Source organism: Myxine glutinosa, unplaced genomic scaffold (genome assembly GCF_964187855.1).
Source record: "Myxine glutinosa unplaced genomic scaffold, kmMyxGlut1.1 SCAFFOLD_1998, whole genome shotgun sequence".
In the NCBI taxonomy this organism is placed as follows: domain Eukaryota; kingdom Metazoa; phylum Chordata; class Myxini; order Myxiniformes; family Myxinidae; genus Myxine; species Myxine glutinosa.
The window spans coordinates 22,151-42,733 of NW_027618093.1; the positions used below are offsets into that span (position 1 = coordinate 22,151).

At 41.1% G+C, this 20,583-nt stretch overlaps 1 protein-coding gene across 1 annotated transcript; it reads left to right on the forward strand.

The window, feature by feature from the left end:
* Window positions 1-6,263: 6,263 nt before the first annotated feature.
* LOC144889237 (uncharacterized) lies at window positions 6,264-19,843 on the forward strand. The gene is made up of 3 exons (XM_078769291.1): window positions 6,264-6,580; window positions 6,742-7,245; window positions 19,811-19,843. The coding sequence occupies exons 1-3, from the start codon at window positions 6,464-6,466 to the stop codon at window positions 19,841-19,843; spliced, it is 654 nt and encodes a 217-aa protein (XP_078625417.1). The 5' UTR covers window positions 6,264-6,463.
* The last annotated feature ends 740 nt before the right edge of the window (window positions 19,844-20,583 follow it).

Consider the following 20,583-nt stretch of genomic DNA (forward strand, 5'->3'; position numbering starts at 1 on the left):
TTATCTGTTTAGCAAGCTGGTACCCTGGTTATTTATAGGGATCTTTATCTGTTTAGCAAGCTGGTACCTTGGTTATTTATAGGGATCTTTATCTGTTTAGCAAGCTGGTACCTTGGTTATTTATAGGGATCTTTATCTGTTTAGCAAGCTGGTACCTTGGTTATTTATAGGGATCTTTATCTGTTTAGCAAGCTGGTACCTTGGTTATTTATAGGGATCTTTATCTGTTTAGCAACGATAGTAATGGCGACCGGGAAATGTTTTGTTTAGCGGCATTTTTTAGTAAATGTTTTATATATATGGTGGCGGCCATCTTGGATTTTGACGTGGCGACCCAATTTTCGACAGCGTTCTTCCTTGTGCCTAGATACACGCACACACCAAGTTAGAAGTTTCTACTTCGCTTATTTTTCAAGATATGCAGGTTGCAAGGTTCAGACATACATGTTGGCGGCCATCTTGGATTTTGCCGTGGCGACCCAATTTTCAATAGCTGGCGCATGCGCAGATGGGCTGCACTGCGATGCCACTGAAAAGCGGCTGAGAAAACCGCGCATGCGCAGATCGCGGACATGATTCATTTCCATCTTTATTTAATTTCCGAAAAGACGTCTGCATTCGACAATCGCATGATGACGTCACGACGTAAATGAATTTCTTCATATAACTTCAGATCCGCTGGATGGATTTTGACGAAATAAACGGCATCGTCTTGGGCATTTAAATGCGCAAATTTCGAGACCACTTGTGACCATGACAGCCATTTCCTTCTCGCACAGCACCAAACATTCTAATGCGTCAATCCCGTCAACCCTGCGCATGCGCAGGTGGTGCGACCGTCGTTTGCCGAAGCACTTGAACTTGAAGCAATTAAACCCTGAAAAAAAATCGCGCATGCGCAAATGGTAGCGCTGGAGCGCAAGGTCACGTGTGCACGCGTACGTAATATGTGGATGGATATTTGTGCATGCGCAAATGGTCGCGCTGGAGCGCAAGGTCACGTGTGCACGCTTACGTTATCTAACGTACGCGCTTTGATGGGCGGGGCGTACGGTGTTCACGAAATGGTCGAATGCGGATGTGCTGCAAGCCGTTGCGAAGGTGTCGCACGATCTCTTGTCATGGTCCACAAGATTATCACAGAGAGGTGCAGCTTCCAGCGTTTCGAGATATGATCCAGACCTAACTTTTGAGACCAGTCCCAGCCTTCTAGGCCCCGTGGTTGGTTCAGACGGACCCGACAAAGGACGTGTTGGATTTTACCGCGAGCCGATTCGAGCGCCGACGTGCCGGCGAACAAAACCAGTCATATCTTTTGAACGCGTGGCTCGATTTTTACAAAATAAACTTTTTCTTGAAGGGCTGAACCGTGCGCTCAAAACGATACCGAGTTTGACCCTGAGAGAGCCGTTTTGCGCCGGCAAAGGCGTCTTGTGTGACGTGAGGACCATGTCGTGCTGCATAGATTATCATAAATTATCATATCATTATCGGCGGCGCGATCCGTGACGTCACGGCTCACTTAATTGCAATTATCTGTGCTATTCCTTGGCCGAATCGAACCGAAAAAAAGGTTTGTTGTATAATATTCGGATGCGCACGTTTCAAGCCCGGTTTGAGCTTCCGCAGTTACGTGGTTCTCGAGATAGCCGTTTGGGCGCCCAAACCCGTTTGGAGCAGGGCCGAAAAGGAACGGCGGCTGCTAAACGCGCCGGTTGAGCTGCAGGACCCCCTTGGACCTCCCTCTCCCTCCAGCCATCCACCTCCTGCCTTTCCACCCTTCTTGTGTACGTGAGTTTGTTTTGTTTGTTCTGTCCCTGGGTATTTAATTAAGTCTGTAGGTAAGCTAAAATTTGCACTGTGTCACCTGCGTCTTATGTGTTGTAAATAAACCTTGATTGCTCCTTTTTGCTTGTGTAAATAATAAATCCAATTACTCTTCTGTCCGTCTTCTCGTTTTATTCCTTTTCCTCTTGCATTTCGTCGTTTTAGTCTTTTCCCAGATTGGGCAGCTGCGGTGCGATACGGCCAAAGTTCTGGGTGAATCGGGTGAGTCAGGGATCCTGTAACGGTCGCGGCAATACCACCGCTCGGTAAATAACATCTTAATCCGCGATCAGTAACAATATATATATACCAACCAAATCTGTTTTCCTGTGCCTGGACCTGCATATTATATGTGCACTCCACCGATCTGGGCTTTATGGCAGAGTGACCAGAAGGAAGCCTCTCCTCAGTGAAAGACACATTGTATACAAGATTGAGGCTCGTGAAAGAGCTAACATTAATCACAAAAAAATCAGAGACAGAATACAGACACATATACAGAGTTCACTTACAGACTTTATGAGGAAGATTCCTCGACCCTGACACGATGCCACCGGCTTGGCAATCCACAGAACATTTTCCGTCTCCGTCTGGGCAACTTTGGCTTGAGAAAGGTAAAAAAAATGTTAAATTTTTAAAATGTGAAAAAGTCAAGGGATGTGATTACTTTCTAAAGGTCTGCATTTAAATACATATTTCATTGAATGTCCCCGGGCAACGCAGAGTACTTAAGCTAGTGGTAGATAGTACATACTGAACTTTAACATTCAATATATGTATGGAAACAAAATAATGAAAATCTCACCTTTAAATCGATTCAATTGTGAAGGAAGCAGGAATGTTTGCGGGAAAAAATCAAAATTCTTCATTCCATGTGTTGCCTGCATTGATTTTATGTTCTTGCACAACGTGTCTTTTCTGGTTATCTCTGCTGAGCTTCATAGAGAGACATCAAATAAATAGGAGAATAAAGTATGAACCAAAAGCAAAAAAATTGATACTGTTGAAGAATCCATTAATAATGTTGTGGAATTTGAGAATCCTGTGTTTGTAAATATCACTCGCTGTAAATAATGTAATCATTCTTTGTAAATACCTCCATTTTTTTTTTTGTTTTGTTTTTTTTTGTATACAAGATCGAGGCTCGTGAAAGAGCTAACATTAATCACAAAAAAAGACAAACCGACACACAAAACACAAAAAACAAGGGGAGCGGCAGACAAGATGGGGAGAGAGGGGGAAGGACACAAACACAGCATTTGAGAGCAGGGACATCGGGAGGACTTGGGGGGAGGTGGGAGAGGAATAAAACATATGAATGCTGCAAGGACTCTGGGGTGAATTACCGGGGGTAGAAAAGATCAAGGTTTTCGATGGGGGAAGATAAGAGATGGTGGTGAACAGCTGTTTTAAAGACCTGGAGGGAGGAGTGGGATTGAATGGAGTGGGGGACTTTGTTCCAGAGGCGGGAGAAAAGGGGAATGAAAGAGTGAAGGTGAGCAGAGAGCCTAGACGCAGTTTAACCATAAGAGGGTTGCAGGCAGATCTTGTGCGACCTGAAGGAATATTGGGGGGACAGAGCACAGAGAGAGCTGGGGGAGCAAGGCCGGAGAGGAGTCGGTAGAAGACAGAAAGACCACCAACCTGCCTGTGGTGAGTGAGTGAAAGGCCCTCGGAGTTGACTACATCGCAGGAGATTCCAATGATTCTGAAAGCATTGGCCTCAACAGCGTGAAGCTGAGCAAGGTGTGAGGCAGGAGCACCAGCCCAGAGGGGGGAACAGTATTCCATTGAGCTGCGGATGAAAGCCTTGTATGTGGTGAGGAGCTCAGGTGTGCCAAGGAAGGACTTCGCACGACGGAGGATGCCCAGTCGGCGACTGGCTTTGGAGGCCAGCTTGGAAATGTGGTTTTCCCAAGAAAGATCATGGCAGATAGTGAGACCCAAAAGCTTGAGCGACAGAACTTCTTGGAGAGGATTGTTGAGAAAGTAGATGGGAGGGTTGTCCAGTCGGTCCTTTCGGAGAGACATTGTAAGAGTGTGAGATTTGTCAGGATTGAAAGACATGTTCCACTTGTTTGACCAGTCTGTGATTTTGTCCAGGTCTGCAGAGAGTGAGGAGGCTGCAGACTGCCGATCTGAGGGATGAGGAATGGAGCGGCAGATAGTGGAGTCATCAGCAAAGAGATAGAGAGGATTTTCCAGAGAGTCCTCTGGATGTTCTGGGCCAAAATACAGGCCCAGAACACTGCCTTGGGGAACTCCAGCCAGAACAGGAAGGGAAGATGAGAGAAGTCCATTCAGGGCCACACGTTGCCTACGACCAGAGAGGAAATCCGCAAGCCATGAGTGGAGATTTCCCTGAATACCATAGGAGGTGAGTTTGGTGAGCAGAGCTGGGTGCCAGACTGTATCGAAGGCACGTGATATGTCAAGTGAGACAGCTCTGATTTCCTGTTTGGCATTGAGGACCTCCATCCATTGTTGAGACAGCAGAAGCAACATGTCCAGAGTAGAATGACCTGGTCTGAATCCAAATTGATGATCAGAGATCAAGCCATTGGAGAAGAGGAAGGATTTGATATCTGAAGCCAAGTTATGGAGGGCTTTGTAGGTCAAGAGGAGGATTTTGTACTGGATTCTCTGGGGAATGGGGAGCCAGTGAAAATTATAATGACGGGGGTGATGTGGTCACGGGCCCGGGAATGGGTGAGTAGACGGGTGTTGTTGTTGTTGTTGTTGTTGTTGGTGTTGTTGTTTTGTTAAAGTATCAATCGATGGTGGAAAAGTTTCTCAACTTACCGAGGGAAATCGTTGCATTTTTGAAAATGCTTCAGGTTACGGAACACATGTTCTTCTAAATACATATATGTCCACAACAAGTTGAAATCCGCACTTATCCTTGACACCTGCACACAAGCCAGATAAGGTGAATAAATGTTAGTCAGTTTAGAATCACTTCATTGTGACACAAAAAATTGAAACATTTGATTCGTCAAAAGAATTTGATTGGTCATCCCTTTCCATTTTTTCCTGGGAAAACCACATTTAAAATCTGGCCTCCAAAGCCAGTCGCCGACTGGGCATCCTCCGTCGTGTGAAGTCCTTCCTTGGCTCACCTGAGCTCCTCACCACATACAAGGCTTTCATCCGCAGCTCAATGGAATACTGCTCTCCCCTCTGGGCTGGTGCTCCTGCCTCACACCTAGCTCGTCTTCACGCTGTTGAAACCAAAGCATTCAAAATCATTGGAATCTCCCGCGATGAAGCTAACGCCAAGGGCCTCTCACTCACTCACCGCAGGCAGGTTGGTGGTCTTTCCGTCTTCTACCGACTCCTCTCTGGCCTTGCCCCCCCAGCTCTCTCTGGGCTCTGTCCCGCAAATATTCCTGCAGGTCACACAAGATCTGCCTGCAACCCTCTTATAGTTAAACTGCCAAAATCAAGACTCTCTGCTCACCTTCACTCCTTCATTCCTCTTTTCTCCCGCCTTTGGAACAAACTCCCTCACTCTCTTCAATCCCACTCCACCCTCCAGGTCTTTAAAACAGCTGTTCACCACCATCTCTTATCTTCCCCCATCCAAAACCTTGATCTTTTCTACCCCCGCTAATTTCACCCCAATTCCACTTTTTTGAAATACCAACTTCTGTCCTGGAAGTCCTTGGTGTTCTGGTGTTTATTCTTCTCCCTCCCCCCCGCCCCCCCTTCCCACGCCTCCTCCCCCCCCCCCCGGGCCCTCTCCCTTCCACGCATCTCCCTGCTCTCGGATGTTGTGTTTGTGTGCTTCCCCATCTGTGTTCTCTGTGTGTGCGTGTGTGTTCTCAGTAGTGTATATATGTTGCTTCTGGGACACTCTCATTTTCCCATTGACTTACATGTTAATTTTTCCCCTCCCTCATTGCCCCTAAACACCTCTATTTCTCTCACCCTGTTCTTTACGAACCTTCTAACCTTTTGACATGTTATCCTTATTCATTAGACCACTTAAACAATGGTCCTTCTGTGTGAACCTGTGATCCTTCTGACCTTATGGACCTTTTAACCTTTTACTCTTAATATCATCTGGTGAATCATCTTTGACCCACTCAAACAACGACCCTACAAATATTTGTTTATGCGTGGGAAATAATTTAATTCTCTTGCCACTCCCTTCACCATCTAATATATTAACAAAAAAGATGTTTGAGTTTGGTTCTTTATTAAGATATTTTAACTGAGCTAAGATAAAATGGTAAACCTCCCTCAATGTTCTTGTTTGAGCGCCTCCAGTGCCACACACTTTTTGGTAGGCTCTGCCCACTTTTTGTTAAGCTCCGTCCACTTTTTGGTAAGCCACGCCCATTTTTTGTTAAGCCACGCCCACCTTTCTACTAAGCCCGCCCACTTTTTGTTAAGCCCCGCCCACTTTTTTGCTAAGCTCCGCCCACTTTTGCTAAGCCCCACCCACTTTATAAACTCTTCAGCATTGTATCATTTCCAGGTAATACATTACATCATTTTCAGGGAATTTCCATCACATCATTTCCAGTTAAGACACGCCCAGGGAATTTCCACAGGAAATGACACACCCAGTCCTTATAAAAGGCACCGACCACACAGGCTTTTTCAAACACGCTTTCTGCTTCACTTGAGAATGGACTACTATGCCGAAATGGAATGGGATAACTTTGCTATTCCTTGGAGTCCTACTTCCTGTGTAGAACTCAACCTTCAGATTGATGAACTGGACTCGAACCTCTTATCAATGGAGGTAAGTTTGTTAATTTTTTAATTTAATTATTTATTTTAATTTTTTTTTTTAGATGAGACTCGTGTAAGAGTTAACAAAGTTTATTTTAATATTCATAGAGCTTGATTTATACAAATAAAAAATATTGTATTAAATTAATACATTGTTATTTTCTTTCACAGGAAATTGTATCTGAGATACGAAATGAAAATTCTGCTTTTAACACAACTTGGGATGAAGTTATTTTTTTGTTTGAAGACATTTTGAACAACCAAGACCCCCAGAACGAGTTCTACCTTGATGACCCAGCCAAAGAGTTATACCTTGGAGATCCACAAAATCCTGAAAAAGAGTTTTACCATGATGATACTTGTTGTGAGTTATCAAAACAAAACCCACTGAACAAGTTCTACCTTGATGAGCCAGAATACAAGTCATACATTGGAGACCCACAAATTTCTGAAAATTGGGAAAGGGGAGTTCTCCCTGATGGTCCGCAGTTATACTATGTGAGACACATCATAGAAACCCTAAACAATTGGGCAAGGAGAGTTCTCCCTGGTGGTCCGCAGTTATACTATGTGAGACACATCATAGAAACCCTAAAAAATTGTGAAATGGGAATTCTCCCTGATGGTCCGCAGTTATACTATGTGACACACATCATAGAAACCCTAAAAAATTGGGCAAGGAGAGTTCTCCCTGATGGTCCGCAGTTATACTATGTGAGACACATCATAGAAACCCTAAAAAATTGGGAAAGGGAAGTTTTCCCTGATGGTCCGCAGTTATACTATGTGAGACTTATCACGGAAACCCCCAATATTTCTGAAAATTGTGGTTCTACCTTGGGGACTTGGAAAGATGGTTATATTTTTGGAGACTCGGAATGGGGGTTTTGTTTTGATGACTCGGAATGTGATACCTATCTTGGAGGCTCAACAGGAATGTGGTTATACCTTGGGAACTTGGAAAGTTGGTTTTATTTTGGAGACTCTACCTGTGGGGTTCCTCTTGGAGACTCTTTGGATTCTAAAGCAATGAACAATGTTCTTTATTTAATGACGCTTGATTTAAGCAATATCAAGAAAGTTCGAGGAAGAAAATGCTGGAAAATTCTTTCTTCCCATTTCTACTTCTTCAAACTTGAAAGCCTTGAAAGACAGAATTGGAGGAAGAGGAAAAAAAGAAAAAAGAAATACGTATTTAAAAAAAGAAGAAAAGAAAGATTATGTTAGGGTTTGGGTGGGATTTTGAATGTGAGGGTTAGGGATGGGGTTGGGTTAGGGTTGGGATTTTGAATGTGAGGGTTAGGGTTGGGGTTGGGTTAGGGATGGGGTTGGGTTAGGGATGGGGTTGGGTTAGGGATGGGGTTGGGTTAGGGATGGGTTGGGTTAGGGTTGGGATTTTGAATGTGAGGGTTAGGGTTGGGGTTGGGTTAGGGATGGGATTGGGTTAGGGTTGGGATTTTGAATGTGAGGGTTAGGGATGGGTTGGGTTAGGGATGGGGTTGGGTTAGGGATGGGGTTGGGTTAGGGTTGGGATTTTGAATGTGAGGGTTAGGGTTGGGGTTGGGTTAGGGATGGGGTTGGGTTAGGGATGGGGTTGGGTTAGGGATGGGGTTGGGTTAGGGATGGGGTTGGGTTAGGGATGGGGTTGGGTTAGGGATGGGGTTGGGTTAGGGTTGGGGTTGGGTTAGGGTTTGTATATTATTATGACTCACTCACACATACACACACACACAAAAGTTAAGCCCCAACTAAAAAGTTGTGGGATTCTGTGTTTGGGGTTCACAGATTTAAAAACTTATCCCCATTATACACACACAAAAGTTAAGCCCCAACTAAAAAGTTGTGGGATTCTGTGTTTGGGGTTCACAGATTTAAAAACGTATCCCCATTATACACACACAAAAGTTAAGCCCCAACTAAAAAGTTGTGGGATTCTGTGTTTGGGGTTCACAGATATAAAAACGTATCCCCATTACATTTTATTTATTTATTTATTATTTTCAAGGGTATTATCTGCTTACTTGTGTTTTTTGTAATTCTTGCGAGTAAAATGAACCCAAGATTTCTTCTCCATTTAAATCATATAATTTGTAGGTCCAAGGGACTGTATCCATTACATCAATGATTTTAAATAATTCACGAGTCCATTTTTGTGTATAACCTTTCTCAAAATGGCTTTTCCATTTGTATATCCTTACCATATCACCAACTTTGAACTTGGGCTTTCTCAAATTAATCTCCTTTTCATATTCTAATTTTGTAAATGTTTCTGATGGTTTTGATTTTGTTGATGAATGAACTGTATTGTTGTAATCATCTACAATATCCTGAATTAAATACACCCATTTTTGAGAACCGAGTTCTGTGAATTTTTTATATAATTTCTCTTTCAAAGTACGATTAAAACGCTCAATAACAACTGCCTTTCCTTCATTAAAGGTGCTGTATAATTTAATACCCTTCCCCTTAAGAAATTTCATGAATATTTTGTTATAGAACTCTGTTCCCTCATCAGTCCATAACTTCTTTGGTTTCCTTTTATCCCGATCAAATATTAGCTTAAAGGCTAACATTAAAGTATCACCCCTTTTATTTTTTAAAGGGACAACCCAGGCAAATCTACTCCTCAAATCAATAACGGTTAAAGCATACCTGTATCCCCTGTCATTATTCAATTCAATTAAATCAGCGGACCATATGTGGTCGGTGTATTTAGAATAAACCTTCCTTCTTTTAAACTTTGTGATTATAGGTTTGTGTAATTCTTCAGCCAAAAGCTCCTCAGTCTTGATGACATCATTAGAGCCTAATAGTTTTTTGAGGAATAACCAAGACCAAGTTTCAATTTAGCATTTATCAAATTTCTCACAATAAACCTATCAACTTTCTCTCTCAACGTTGGATTTTGTATCAAAGACAAATTATACAACATTTCGCTGTCGGCTTTATGTTTTTCAGTCAACGTAGTGGTTTTCCCATAAGCAATATCATGCTTCATACACACTTCGTCAACCCTATTTGTAGGTTTAGACCAACGTTTAGGATTGTCAGCCTCATCTAATCTTTTATCCAAGTTTGTTCCTGGACCACAGAAAGAATACCCTGGAAGGTGTAATTCCCCTGGAATTCCAGTTGTTGTAAATTTACTTCCTGACAGAAACTTTTGTATGTCTCCTCCACTTTTAGGAGAGATGAATTGGCACTTTTTAGAGCCACACACTTGACATATTCCTTTTTGATAAACTCTATTATTTTTAGCTTTAACATAAGAGATATTTTTAGATTTAGTTTTCTTTTTACATTTGAGACAATAACTCATATTTATTTATCAGAAAAATTCCGACAGAGTATCAAAACCTTTTTGGTTTTCAACATATACATTTCAATCTTTATTTTTAAAACATAAAGAATCCTAAGGAATGCCTTCACTCTCTCCTCCATTTATTTACAAATAAAAACTAACTAAAGTCAATGACACCAACATCATCAATCACATAATCTTTTCCTTCTTCTTCTTCTTCACCACTTTCTCGTTTAAATCTCCTCCCTGAAATTGAAGACATTGACGTTGTTATTTTTGAAACCATTATCTTCATAAGAGTTGTTAATTCTTTAATTTCCTCTTCGGTGCGTTGAGATTGATTTATTTTCTGTAATACACTCAATCTTTTACGAATCTCACTGATTTCCATCTTTTTATATTTTTCCTCCCTCTCTCTTTGCTCCCTTTCCTCCCTCTCCTCCTTCTCCTTTTTCTCCCTCTCCTCCTCCTTTTTCTCCCTTTCCTCCTTCTCCTTTTTCTCTCTTTCCTCCTTCTCTTCTTTAACTCCTTCCTCATTTATCTTAGCAATTTTTGATATCAATATTTTCACAGCATTCATTCGTTCTATATTTTCCTCTTCGGTGAGTTGAGATTGATCTTCTTGCTGTAATACATCCACTCTTTTTTGAATCGCTCTGATTTCCATCTCCCTCTCCTCCCTCTCTCTTTGTTCCCTCTCCTCCTTCTCTCTTTTCTCTCTTTCCTCCTTCTCTTCTTCAACTCCTTCCTCATCCCTTGCTACCCTTGAGTTTGAACCCCAAAGAATATTATACATATACTCATCTGGATTTTGAGATATTCTTGTATCTATAATTATTTTTCTCATAATAGGATACCAATAAGATTTGTTGACGATTTCTAAAAGAGTTTTATATTTCATAACTTTGAGAAGTTCATTTTTATTTAATATTTTAAACAGGTCTCTATTTGTGGGTTTAACAATATCAGTATAAGGCCAGTTTTTAATGACAAAATTCCCATGTATGTATATGCTCCAAATCATAAGGTATGTAATACCGAGCACCCTTTTCTTGTAGGTATCCTTGAATACAAAAATTATAATTCTCTTGTAGTCTTCTTCCTGCCATTTATGTATCAGAAATATATGTGAGATTAATATTATGACAGGTAATACCACCCCATCTTCCCACTACCAAATTGGTTTGTATTCCTTGGCTTTCTATCCTTATCTCATGACCTTCCTTCTTTGTCATGCTAACCATCGCTATACTATCATATATTTTTCTTTTCTTAAAACCATGTATTTGTTGTTTATTAATTGTACTTCCACATAAATCCTTATCCTCACCAAGTGGATAATATTCTTCTTTACGAGACTGATTCAAATCATGTAGGTCTTCTATGTTTATTGAAAAAGACCAATTATACCCTAAATCAGGCATATCGTACCCCCATTTATTAATTCGCATATTAACTATATGTCCTTCTTTATAAAATTCAATTGTAAGCAGGTAGTTAAATTCAATGAGGAAAGGTGTATGGTCAGTATAACCAGGTGTTGTGGTTGTAAATTTTACTTGTTTAACAAAACGTGCTGTTTTCTTTAAATATATATATTGTGATAAATCACTAAATCTAATTAAGTCATTCGCATCTGTAGGGTTTGGATAATTGATTAATTTATAAGTATTCTTCATATTAATATTTTTACTTACACTATATTTTTGTCGTTCAGCCTGTGCCTTTGTATAATAATTTGATAAATCAATATCCTGAGAGGATTTTCCAAAGATAGAACCATCTTTTCCAACATAAGTCATTTATATTAGATTTAAAATGATATCATAAAAATTTTCATTATTGTTGAGTTGAAATAATACATATAAACATAATTGACCACAACATTTAGAATTAATTTCTTGAACTTGAAATGTTTGATAAACACCATTCTGTAAGAATTGTATTACTTCAACAGGTGGTGGCATACCATAACTATCAAAATAATATTTATCCTGACTATTATGAATACAAACCCAATGAGAACCATTCTGTGTGTCTAAATTCATAATAATATTCTTTGTATTCTTATTTATATGTATTAATTCATCTCTCATACAAATAACCACATTATCAATTTTTAGTGTTTTACAATACTTAGCTAGTTCTATATTTGCCGTTGTATTCTTTCCAAATTGTTTAAACCATTTATCCATTTATTTATGAGAAAGATACAATCCATTACCCCGTTTAGTTAGTTTAACACCCGCTTGAGCGATAGAGTAAAGCATATCTCCAACCAACAATCTAGCTTTATCAGGTAGACTTTCAAGTTTTTGAGCAAAATCTACAATTACACCACTTCCACTAATTTGTTTCTCCAACTCCTTGTTATGTCTTTCCAATTCTTTTTGAGCTTTTAGTTGTGCCTTCCTTTCGTTAGCAGTTTTTACCGCTGCTGAAATACCACCAGTCAATGCTCCCGCCGCACTTAAACCAGCAAACAAAGGAATTAGAAATGGGAGAAATCCTCCTCTTGACTCGTCTATTGAATATTTCTTTAACATAGGTTTCGTCATTTTAATTTTAAGTGAACCAGTATCATTTAGTGTTTTTACTTGTGTGTGTGTGAGTAAAACATCAATTCTTACAGCTCCTTTTCTTTGAATTGTATTAACATTAATAATACAAGGCTTTTGATTTTGAATACAAGATGTTAATTTATTAAGATTGATTTGATTAACATATACCCCAACCATTTATTTATGAGAAAAAACCTATGTGATATTAATCATAACACCATTATCTGTATTAATCTGTAATTCTGTTTCCTCCAAAAGCAAACAATATGCATTAACCTCTTCACTCTCCCCTCTTTCAATGTATAGAGAAGTATCCACTCGATTAGACTTTATAGTTTCCTTTTGAGAACTCAGGTCAATTGCGTAGATTGTATAAAGTTTTTGAAACGCAACCATATCCAAAATAGGATCATTATTACCATTACTTTCACACACCTTTTGGTAGGACTTGTAGGCTTCCGCATAATCATTTTTTTCCCAATCAATTTCCAATCTATCTCGCGGATAAAATGTGCCATCAAGAGAAACCCGAAGTTGTTTCACCTTAGCATTATCACTCAGCGCATTATTCTTATTAGTACCGTCCTCTCCATCTGGTTTTTTAAAAATGAGCCATAGGTATCGTGGCTTTCCTTGAAGAACACCTAAATTCCAAGTGTAGGTAGTGTGTTCCAGTTTAACGTGTTGACATCTTCTTTTAAGGTATGATACATTTAGTGGTTTCTTTGAGTTAAGTCTTCTATTTAACATCTCTTCCGTTTTAGGATTAGGAGTATATTCACTGATATACCAACACAAATCATTAATAACAAATTTATTGTTGTCTCCAAAAGCATTTTCAACCCCAAAAAGCAACCTATTTACATTATCATTCCTTTGTAGTTGAAATCTAATTTTAAGACCATACAAAACTTTGTCATAATCACAAAATCCAAATATACCTTTCAGAGGTACTGCTACGGTAAAACTATTCTCAGCTTTTGCGTCATCATTATACATTGACTTCCTTTGACTATAACCAGGGTCTGCGTTTGTACCCGTTGACATATCAGGAATAAAACCTTCAACAGCTCCCTTACCCATTCTATCACTAAACGAATATAGTGTAAATTTCATCATTTCAGATGTAGCAGAGACATAATCAACCGCTTCAACCTCTTGTGTTCCAATATACAGGCGGACACTGTCAAACATTTTCCAGAAGAAATCATTTACGAGTGTAGCATTAGTATTATTCGCAGCCTTAGTGAATTTAAATTTACACAGCAAGAAACTATCAGCTATATTCAAGTAAGTTTATTTCAAGTATTCGAGATCTCGCGAGATCACGGCGAGGTCACGTCTTTTCGAAGCTGCTCCATGCGCTCACGCTTTCGAAGCTAAGTGACATTTCTCAATTGTGTTTTTGTCGAGACTGTATCTATCTTTCGGTGTATGTACCTACAGCGTATCTTTTGGAAAATTTTCGGTGCTAATTTTTCGTTCATGTATACACAATCGGCGGTTAATGGTATCGAGTATTCTGCGGCCTAGTACTCGTAGGCTTAGACTACCGTACCGTCTCAGACCTTGTGGTTTGTTTTTCTCTCAGCGATTCGTCGAATGCGCTGAAATTATTTTCGTTCTCTGTTTCGTACCAGTCGTTCACCCCGTACCTCCTTGTTTAATATCTGTACTCACAAAAAAAAAAAAAAAAAACCCAAAAAAAATTTCCTTCCCAGGTCTGATTCGTTTATTTGTTGTTCTTTTTGTTCGTTCGTTCTTCGTTCGCGATCACGCGGTTAGAAATGTATAATCTCTCCCCTGAACAACTATTTTCTCTCATATATTATAACACCCTTTTCTTCTTTTCCTACAAAAGGATGCTTTCGTCTTGCTCACCAAATCTATTCATTCCAAAAAATATATATAATACCATCTCTTACAGTTCCTCCTTTCTACATTCCATAAACTATCCAGAACTCCATCCCTCCTCCAGTGTCCTCAAACGTATTTTTGACTCGAAGGTCTCAAACTCATTTTGCAAAAAATGTTCGTTTCCCATGAATCGTACACTTTTCAAAATCCAATCTCACCCCTCCCCTCCAAATCCTCCCCATCACCCATCCCTTTCAAATCTCCGCCCTTGCCCCTTCCCTCCCCTCCCTCCTAAACTCCCCCCACACCCCTCCCCTCCGAGACTCTCCCTCGCTCCTCCCCTCCTAGCCTCCCCTCTCACCCCTCCTCCTCAAAGCAACCTCCCTGCTTCTTCCTCCTTCCAACTTTCACCTTCATCTCCACAAACCTCCTGCCTTGCTCTTCCCCCTCCTCAAATAACACCTCACTGTGCCTCACCCAATCTCCATCAAACCTTTTGTCTGCCCCATTCTTCCCTTTCTCCAAGCTATTCTGAAATCTCTGACACACCTTCAACAGCTCTCCCTACCTCTTCCTCCTCTTCCACATCTTACCCTACCCCTCCCCCCCCCTGTTCTGGACCCGATGCTCCCCCTTCCTCTTCATTAACGGTATGGACCTCAAACATCCGGGGCCTTCGCTCAAACTTGACTGACCTCTCCATACAGGTTGCTTCTGACAAAGCAGATGTGATCTGCTTAACAGAAACTTTCCTCCTTCATGATGTCTCTGATGCCTTGGTATCTCTCCCAGGTTACTCCCTCCTCCGGTATGATAGACCTGAGCCTCGTCCTGGAGGTGGGGTTGCTATCTTTATAAAAAACTCTCTTCCTCACTCGCCCTCCACTGCCCTCTCTCCACCTCACCCCCAGGAATACCTTTGGCTACGGCTTCCCCTTCGCTCCCACCTTTTGTTCATACTGTATGTGTGTTGTACCGTCCACCAATCAGCGATGACTCCATCTACATCTCACTGTCTGATAATATGGACCAACTTCTATCTACCCATCCCAACTCTCTCTTCCTCATATGTGGTGATTTCAATTGTCACCATGCCAGTTGACTGGGTGTGGGTACCTCTCTCACCAGCCATGGCTCTTCAGCAAAGGACTTCTGCGACTCACTGGGACTGACACAATCTGTCAATTTCCCGACCCGGATCTCAGTCAACGGAGCATCTTCTCTTCTGGATTTGGTTATGACAAACTTCCCTGAAAATGTCTGCTGCTCTTCTTCTGCTCCAATCGGCTCATCTGATCATGTGCTTGTCAAAGTGGACATCTCTCTGACCATTCTCAGAGAGCCTCCTCAGCGTCGACGAGTCTGGCATTTCACTCAGGCCAACTGGCACGGTCTTCAAGCAGCCATCAATCATCTGGACTGGTCTCCCATCTCTACCGCCTCTGACATCAACTCATCCTGGGAATTCTTTCAGAGTAAATTGCTCTCTCTCATGCACAGATTTATACCATCTCGTCTTCAGTTGTCATACCCTTCCTCCCGTCCATGGTACACGGAATCTTGTGGTGAGGCTGTTGCCCTGAAACAACTTGCTTTCGTCTCCTGGAAAGCAAATCCAACGGAAGGAAATCTCATTTCCTTTCACAAAGCCCGAAACAAGTGTGTGTCCACCCTCAGGAGAGCCAGGAAACAATATCTCACCATTCTCAAGACCGAACTCTCTTATCTGTCTCCCTCTTCCAAATCCTGGTGGCGTCTGGTCAAATCTGTTTCTGGTGTTTGTTCCCCCTCCATCCCCTCCCTCACCTCAAACGGCTTAACGGCTGACTCCGCACGTGAAAAAGCTGAATGCCTCAACTCTGTGTTTGCCTCCAAATCTTGTGTCCCAAACCCATCCCTCTCTGTACCCACCGTACCCAGTTGTACCCAGCTGCTCCTGGACTCTGTGTCCTTTCCTCCTGACAAGGTGGAAAAGTTTCTGTCAACCCTCGACTCTGATTCTGCAACTGGTCCTGACGGCATCAGCCCACGGGTCCTAAAATCATGTTCTTCTGCTCTTTCACTCCCTCTTTCTGTTCTCTTCACCCTCTCTTTTGCTCAAGGTCATCTGCCATCTGCTTGGAAATCAGCCAACATCACCGCTTTGCACAAAAAAGGTGCAAAAACAGATCCCAGCAACTACAGACCAATCAGCCTTCTCCCAATTATCAGCAAAGTCATGGAATCCATCATTGCTTCAGATATTAAATCTTTCCTCTTCTCCAATGGCTTGATCTCTGATCATCAATTTGGTTTCAGACCTGGTCACTCTACTCTGGACATGCTGCTTCTGCTTTCTCAACAATGGATGGAGGTCCTCAACGCCAAACAGGAAATTAGAGCTGTCTCCCTTGACATTTCACGTGCCTTCGATACGGTCTGGCACCCCGCTCTGCTCACCAAACTCTCCTCCTTTGGTATCCATGGAAATCTCCACCCATGGCTGGCGGACTTCCTCTCTGGTCGTAGTCAACGTGTGGCCCTGAATGGGTTTCTCTCATCTCCTCTTCCTGTTCAGGCTGGAGTTCCCCAGCCTTTAATTAATTTAATTTAATTAATTAAGTTAATTTAATGAGTAATTTAATGAGTAAGTTAATGAGTAATTTAATGAGTAACTTAATGAGTAATTTAATAAGTAATTTAATGAGTAATTTAATAAGTAATTTAATAAGTAATTTAATGAGTAATTTAATGAGTAATTTAATGAGTAATTTAATGAGTAATTTAATGAGGAATTTAATAAGGAATTTAATGAGGAATTTAATGAGGAATTTAATGAGGAATTAAAAGTGGGAGGGGGCAACACCACGCATACCTCTTTTAAGGTGTGTATAAACCCTGGAATAAACGTGGGAGGGGGCAACACCACGCATACCTCTTTTAAGGTGTGTATAAACCCTGGAATATTTCAGCAATCAATACGATGCTGAAATGATGTAATTTACTGTGTAAGAGGGTCGACCTTGGGTTTGTTTGGGTTTGTTGTTTATTTTTGTGGGTGTGTATTTTTTGTGTATTTTGGATATATTTTCACGACTAATTCCAGTTAACATCCTGCAAAATTTGCTCGTTTTCTGGCTGAGTCGAAATTGCGTTGAGGTCCTATGGCATGCGCCATTAAAAGCGCTGTGTAATGGTTGAGCTCCCTTTATTTCGTTTTGGTCATGCGGACGAGCAGACAAAATGACGAATGCTGCGGCTGGAGCAGTGGAAGCGATTTTTGAATTGTTCAATGATTATTCGATATTGTTATGACTTATTGTCAATAGGTATACTAAGTGGCCATGAGGTAGCCTGTTGCTATGTACAGTTTTATTCTATTGTTGATTATACCACATAACTGTGGTGATAAAGGAAATGTTCGTTTTAAATAGATGATTATGATATGACCATGACTATAAAATCATGATGATTATTATGAATGATATCATAGGGTTCAAATGCAGAATGATTGCATGAACTTGGGAAAGAACTTTCAAGCCCTAAGGGATAAATTGGGTGTTACAAGCGATGGAGTTTCAAAATTTAGCATGATTGAAGGAATTTTACAGTCTTATTTCAGGAGTTTTACGAAATTTAAATTGCCAAGAGATTTTGGGTACTATTAAAGGAAAAAATGATGAGATATTTTTCCCAATGAACTTTAATATCTGCCATCCATTTTGGCTGTCTCACGAATGAAGGATGAGTTGCCTTTAGTGGTTGCAAAGAAAATTTGTGGAGACCAGGCAAAATGGGGAAATACGTCAGAAATGACCCTAGGACAGGACGGTGATTCATCAATTGACATGAGGTACGAACCAGAGGTGACGACCGATGAGATTCGATCTCAGTCAATGGATGGACCTGTCCTGACATCATTGGGAAAGGGCTTATGCAAGGAGTCATTCAAAATGATTAATTTGATTTATTGATGAATATTGATGAATTAATTGAAATTGAATAATTGATTGAATTGTTAATTGATTGAATCTAATTGATTGAATTTAATTGAATAAATGTAACTGAATAAATTAAACAGAATAAATTGAATTGAATATATTGATTGTTTGATTGATGAAAATGCGGTCTCAAGAAAGAAGCTTTGATATCTTTGCGAGATATTATCAATGTGGAGACAACCTGGGAAAATTGAGCAAGGTGGTGAGTTTATATACAGATATATATGTGCGGTTACCATTGTGTGATTTCCCCGCCAACAGAGCGGACACCTGAGGATTCACCCATTTCATACTGACCCTTTGGCTCATCTGCAAATACTGATCTGTGAGATTGGATTGTGCAAAAGCCACAGGTGAGAGAGATTCTCTGGAAATCACCGTGTGAACAGGTGGAGAGATCCTTCCTGGAAGTACGAGGGAAGCTTTGGAGGAACCTGGAGCAAGCTACAACGCATCCAACGCTACTTTGATAAAAGGTGGAACAAACTCCAGTAGATTTTATTTATAGGACATATAGTACAGGTGTGTACAGGTGCATTCCAAAGCGCAGATCCTAGTAATCTACCTGGTACATTGAGTGAATATTGAGTGTTATTCACATACAGGCAAAATGGGAAATGGAGTCTGCAAGGGTAAACAAGGTCAGCTAGACTTGTCCCAAAGAGGTGCTTGCGTCAACCACATGTATCAGCAATATGGTCCACATTCACTTAAAGATTTGGAATCTTGGCATGAATGGACAAAAGGGAGAAAGAAGGAATTCCCCAAGGATGGCACGTTTGACAGGAACACAATGGAAACACTCAGAGAAGAATTAGAAGCAAGAGACAGACAGAAGTTGAAGGTGGATTGGAAACCATTTTATTACTGGGACATCGAGTCTAGAGACAGGGAGACCAAAACGAAAATGGGGGGTGTGAAGAAAGAAATGAAGCAGATACAACATAGGTTGGAAAAGGTATCCACTCAAATGCCTCTTGAAGTTAGCAATGGAAAGCGATCCCAGTCCAGATTGTACCCAGACGCAAGGTCATATGAGATAAATGAACTAGAAGAGGAAACTCCTCCACCCTATCGGCGAAATATTGTATATCAGCCACAGGAAGTACAGGTACCCGTACCTCTACCTGCCGAAGGGCCAGTACAGAATGAAACGATTGGCTCTAGCAGACAGAAGACAGGTGAAAGCAGTGCCCCAGTTGAGGTAACTACCCCAGAGGGTGCAACTGGAGGACAGGAACCGACTCAAAGTGGGCAAGCAATACAACCAGCTGCAACAACTTAAACATACGTCCCATACCACCATACAAGGAGTAAGGGTTCTGTGATGAATGCCAATCTATCCAACGATCAATATGATCTGCCAATGAACATTCAAAACTTGACTCTCCCACAGGGAGGTTTTGAACAATGTGGCGTTATGAATTTCCCGCAACGGCAATTTCCAGGGGCAAATGAGGAACGCCCAGATTTGATGTATAGACCTTGGCAAATACACCAATTGAAGGCATTACAGAGCGGTATGCCATCAATCAAAACAGATCCACTTCAATTCGCAGAAGAGCTACGATTGATCGTGGAGACGCAATTGCCGACTGTAAGAGACATGGAAATACTCTTAAAGTGGGTAATTCCTAATACCACCACTTTGAAGACATTAATGAGTGAGGCAAACTGGGTACATGCAGTAAATGGAGAATTAGACATACCCACGGAGGCTAAAATGGCACAGATAAATAAATTAATAGAGGCCATACAAAAATTGCCGCCCGTGACTGATTGGAATAAAGTGGTTACGTGCAAACAGAGAACAGGAGAGGATGCTAGTGATTATTTAGACAGATTGCGAGATGTTTTTCGACTATATTCGGGAATAGACCGGGCACAAATCGACAATGCCCTAAAACCCCTTTTTATTAATGGTCTGTTGCCGAAATTGAAGAGTGAAGTGGAAAGACAGTGTATTGCTTGGGAAGGCAAGCCGATGCAAGAAATATTGAATTATGCTTTGCATCATCAGCGAATTCAGGCCAGGAACAGTGCTATAAATGCCGAAAAATTGATGCAACTACAGACACAAGCCCTGATGACTACGAACCAACGCAATAGGTTTTCTATGCAACAACGCAACAATGCAACAGACAACAACTATGAATCAGGAGAAAACCAGAGGTCAGAATGGCAACCCAGAGACCCAGACATGCAACCCAGCAAGACAAGTCAACAAGTGGACATACCAGGCAACGACAGAAACCGGTGTTTCAAGTGTGGACGGATGGGACATTGGAAAAGAGGATGTCCGTATACCAAAAGG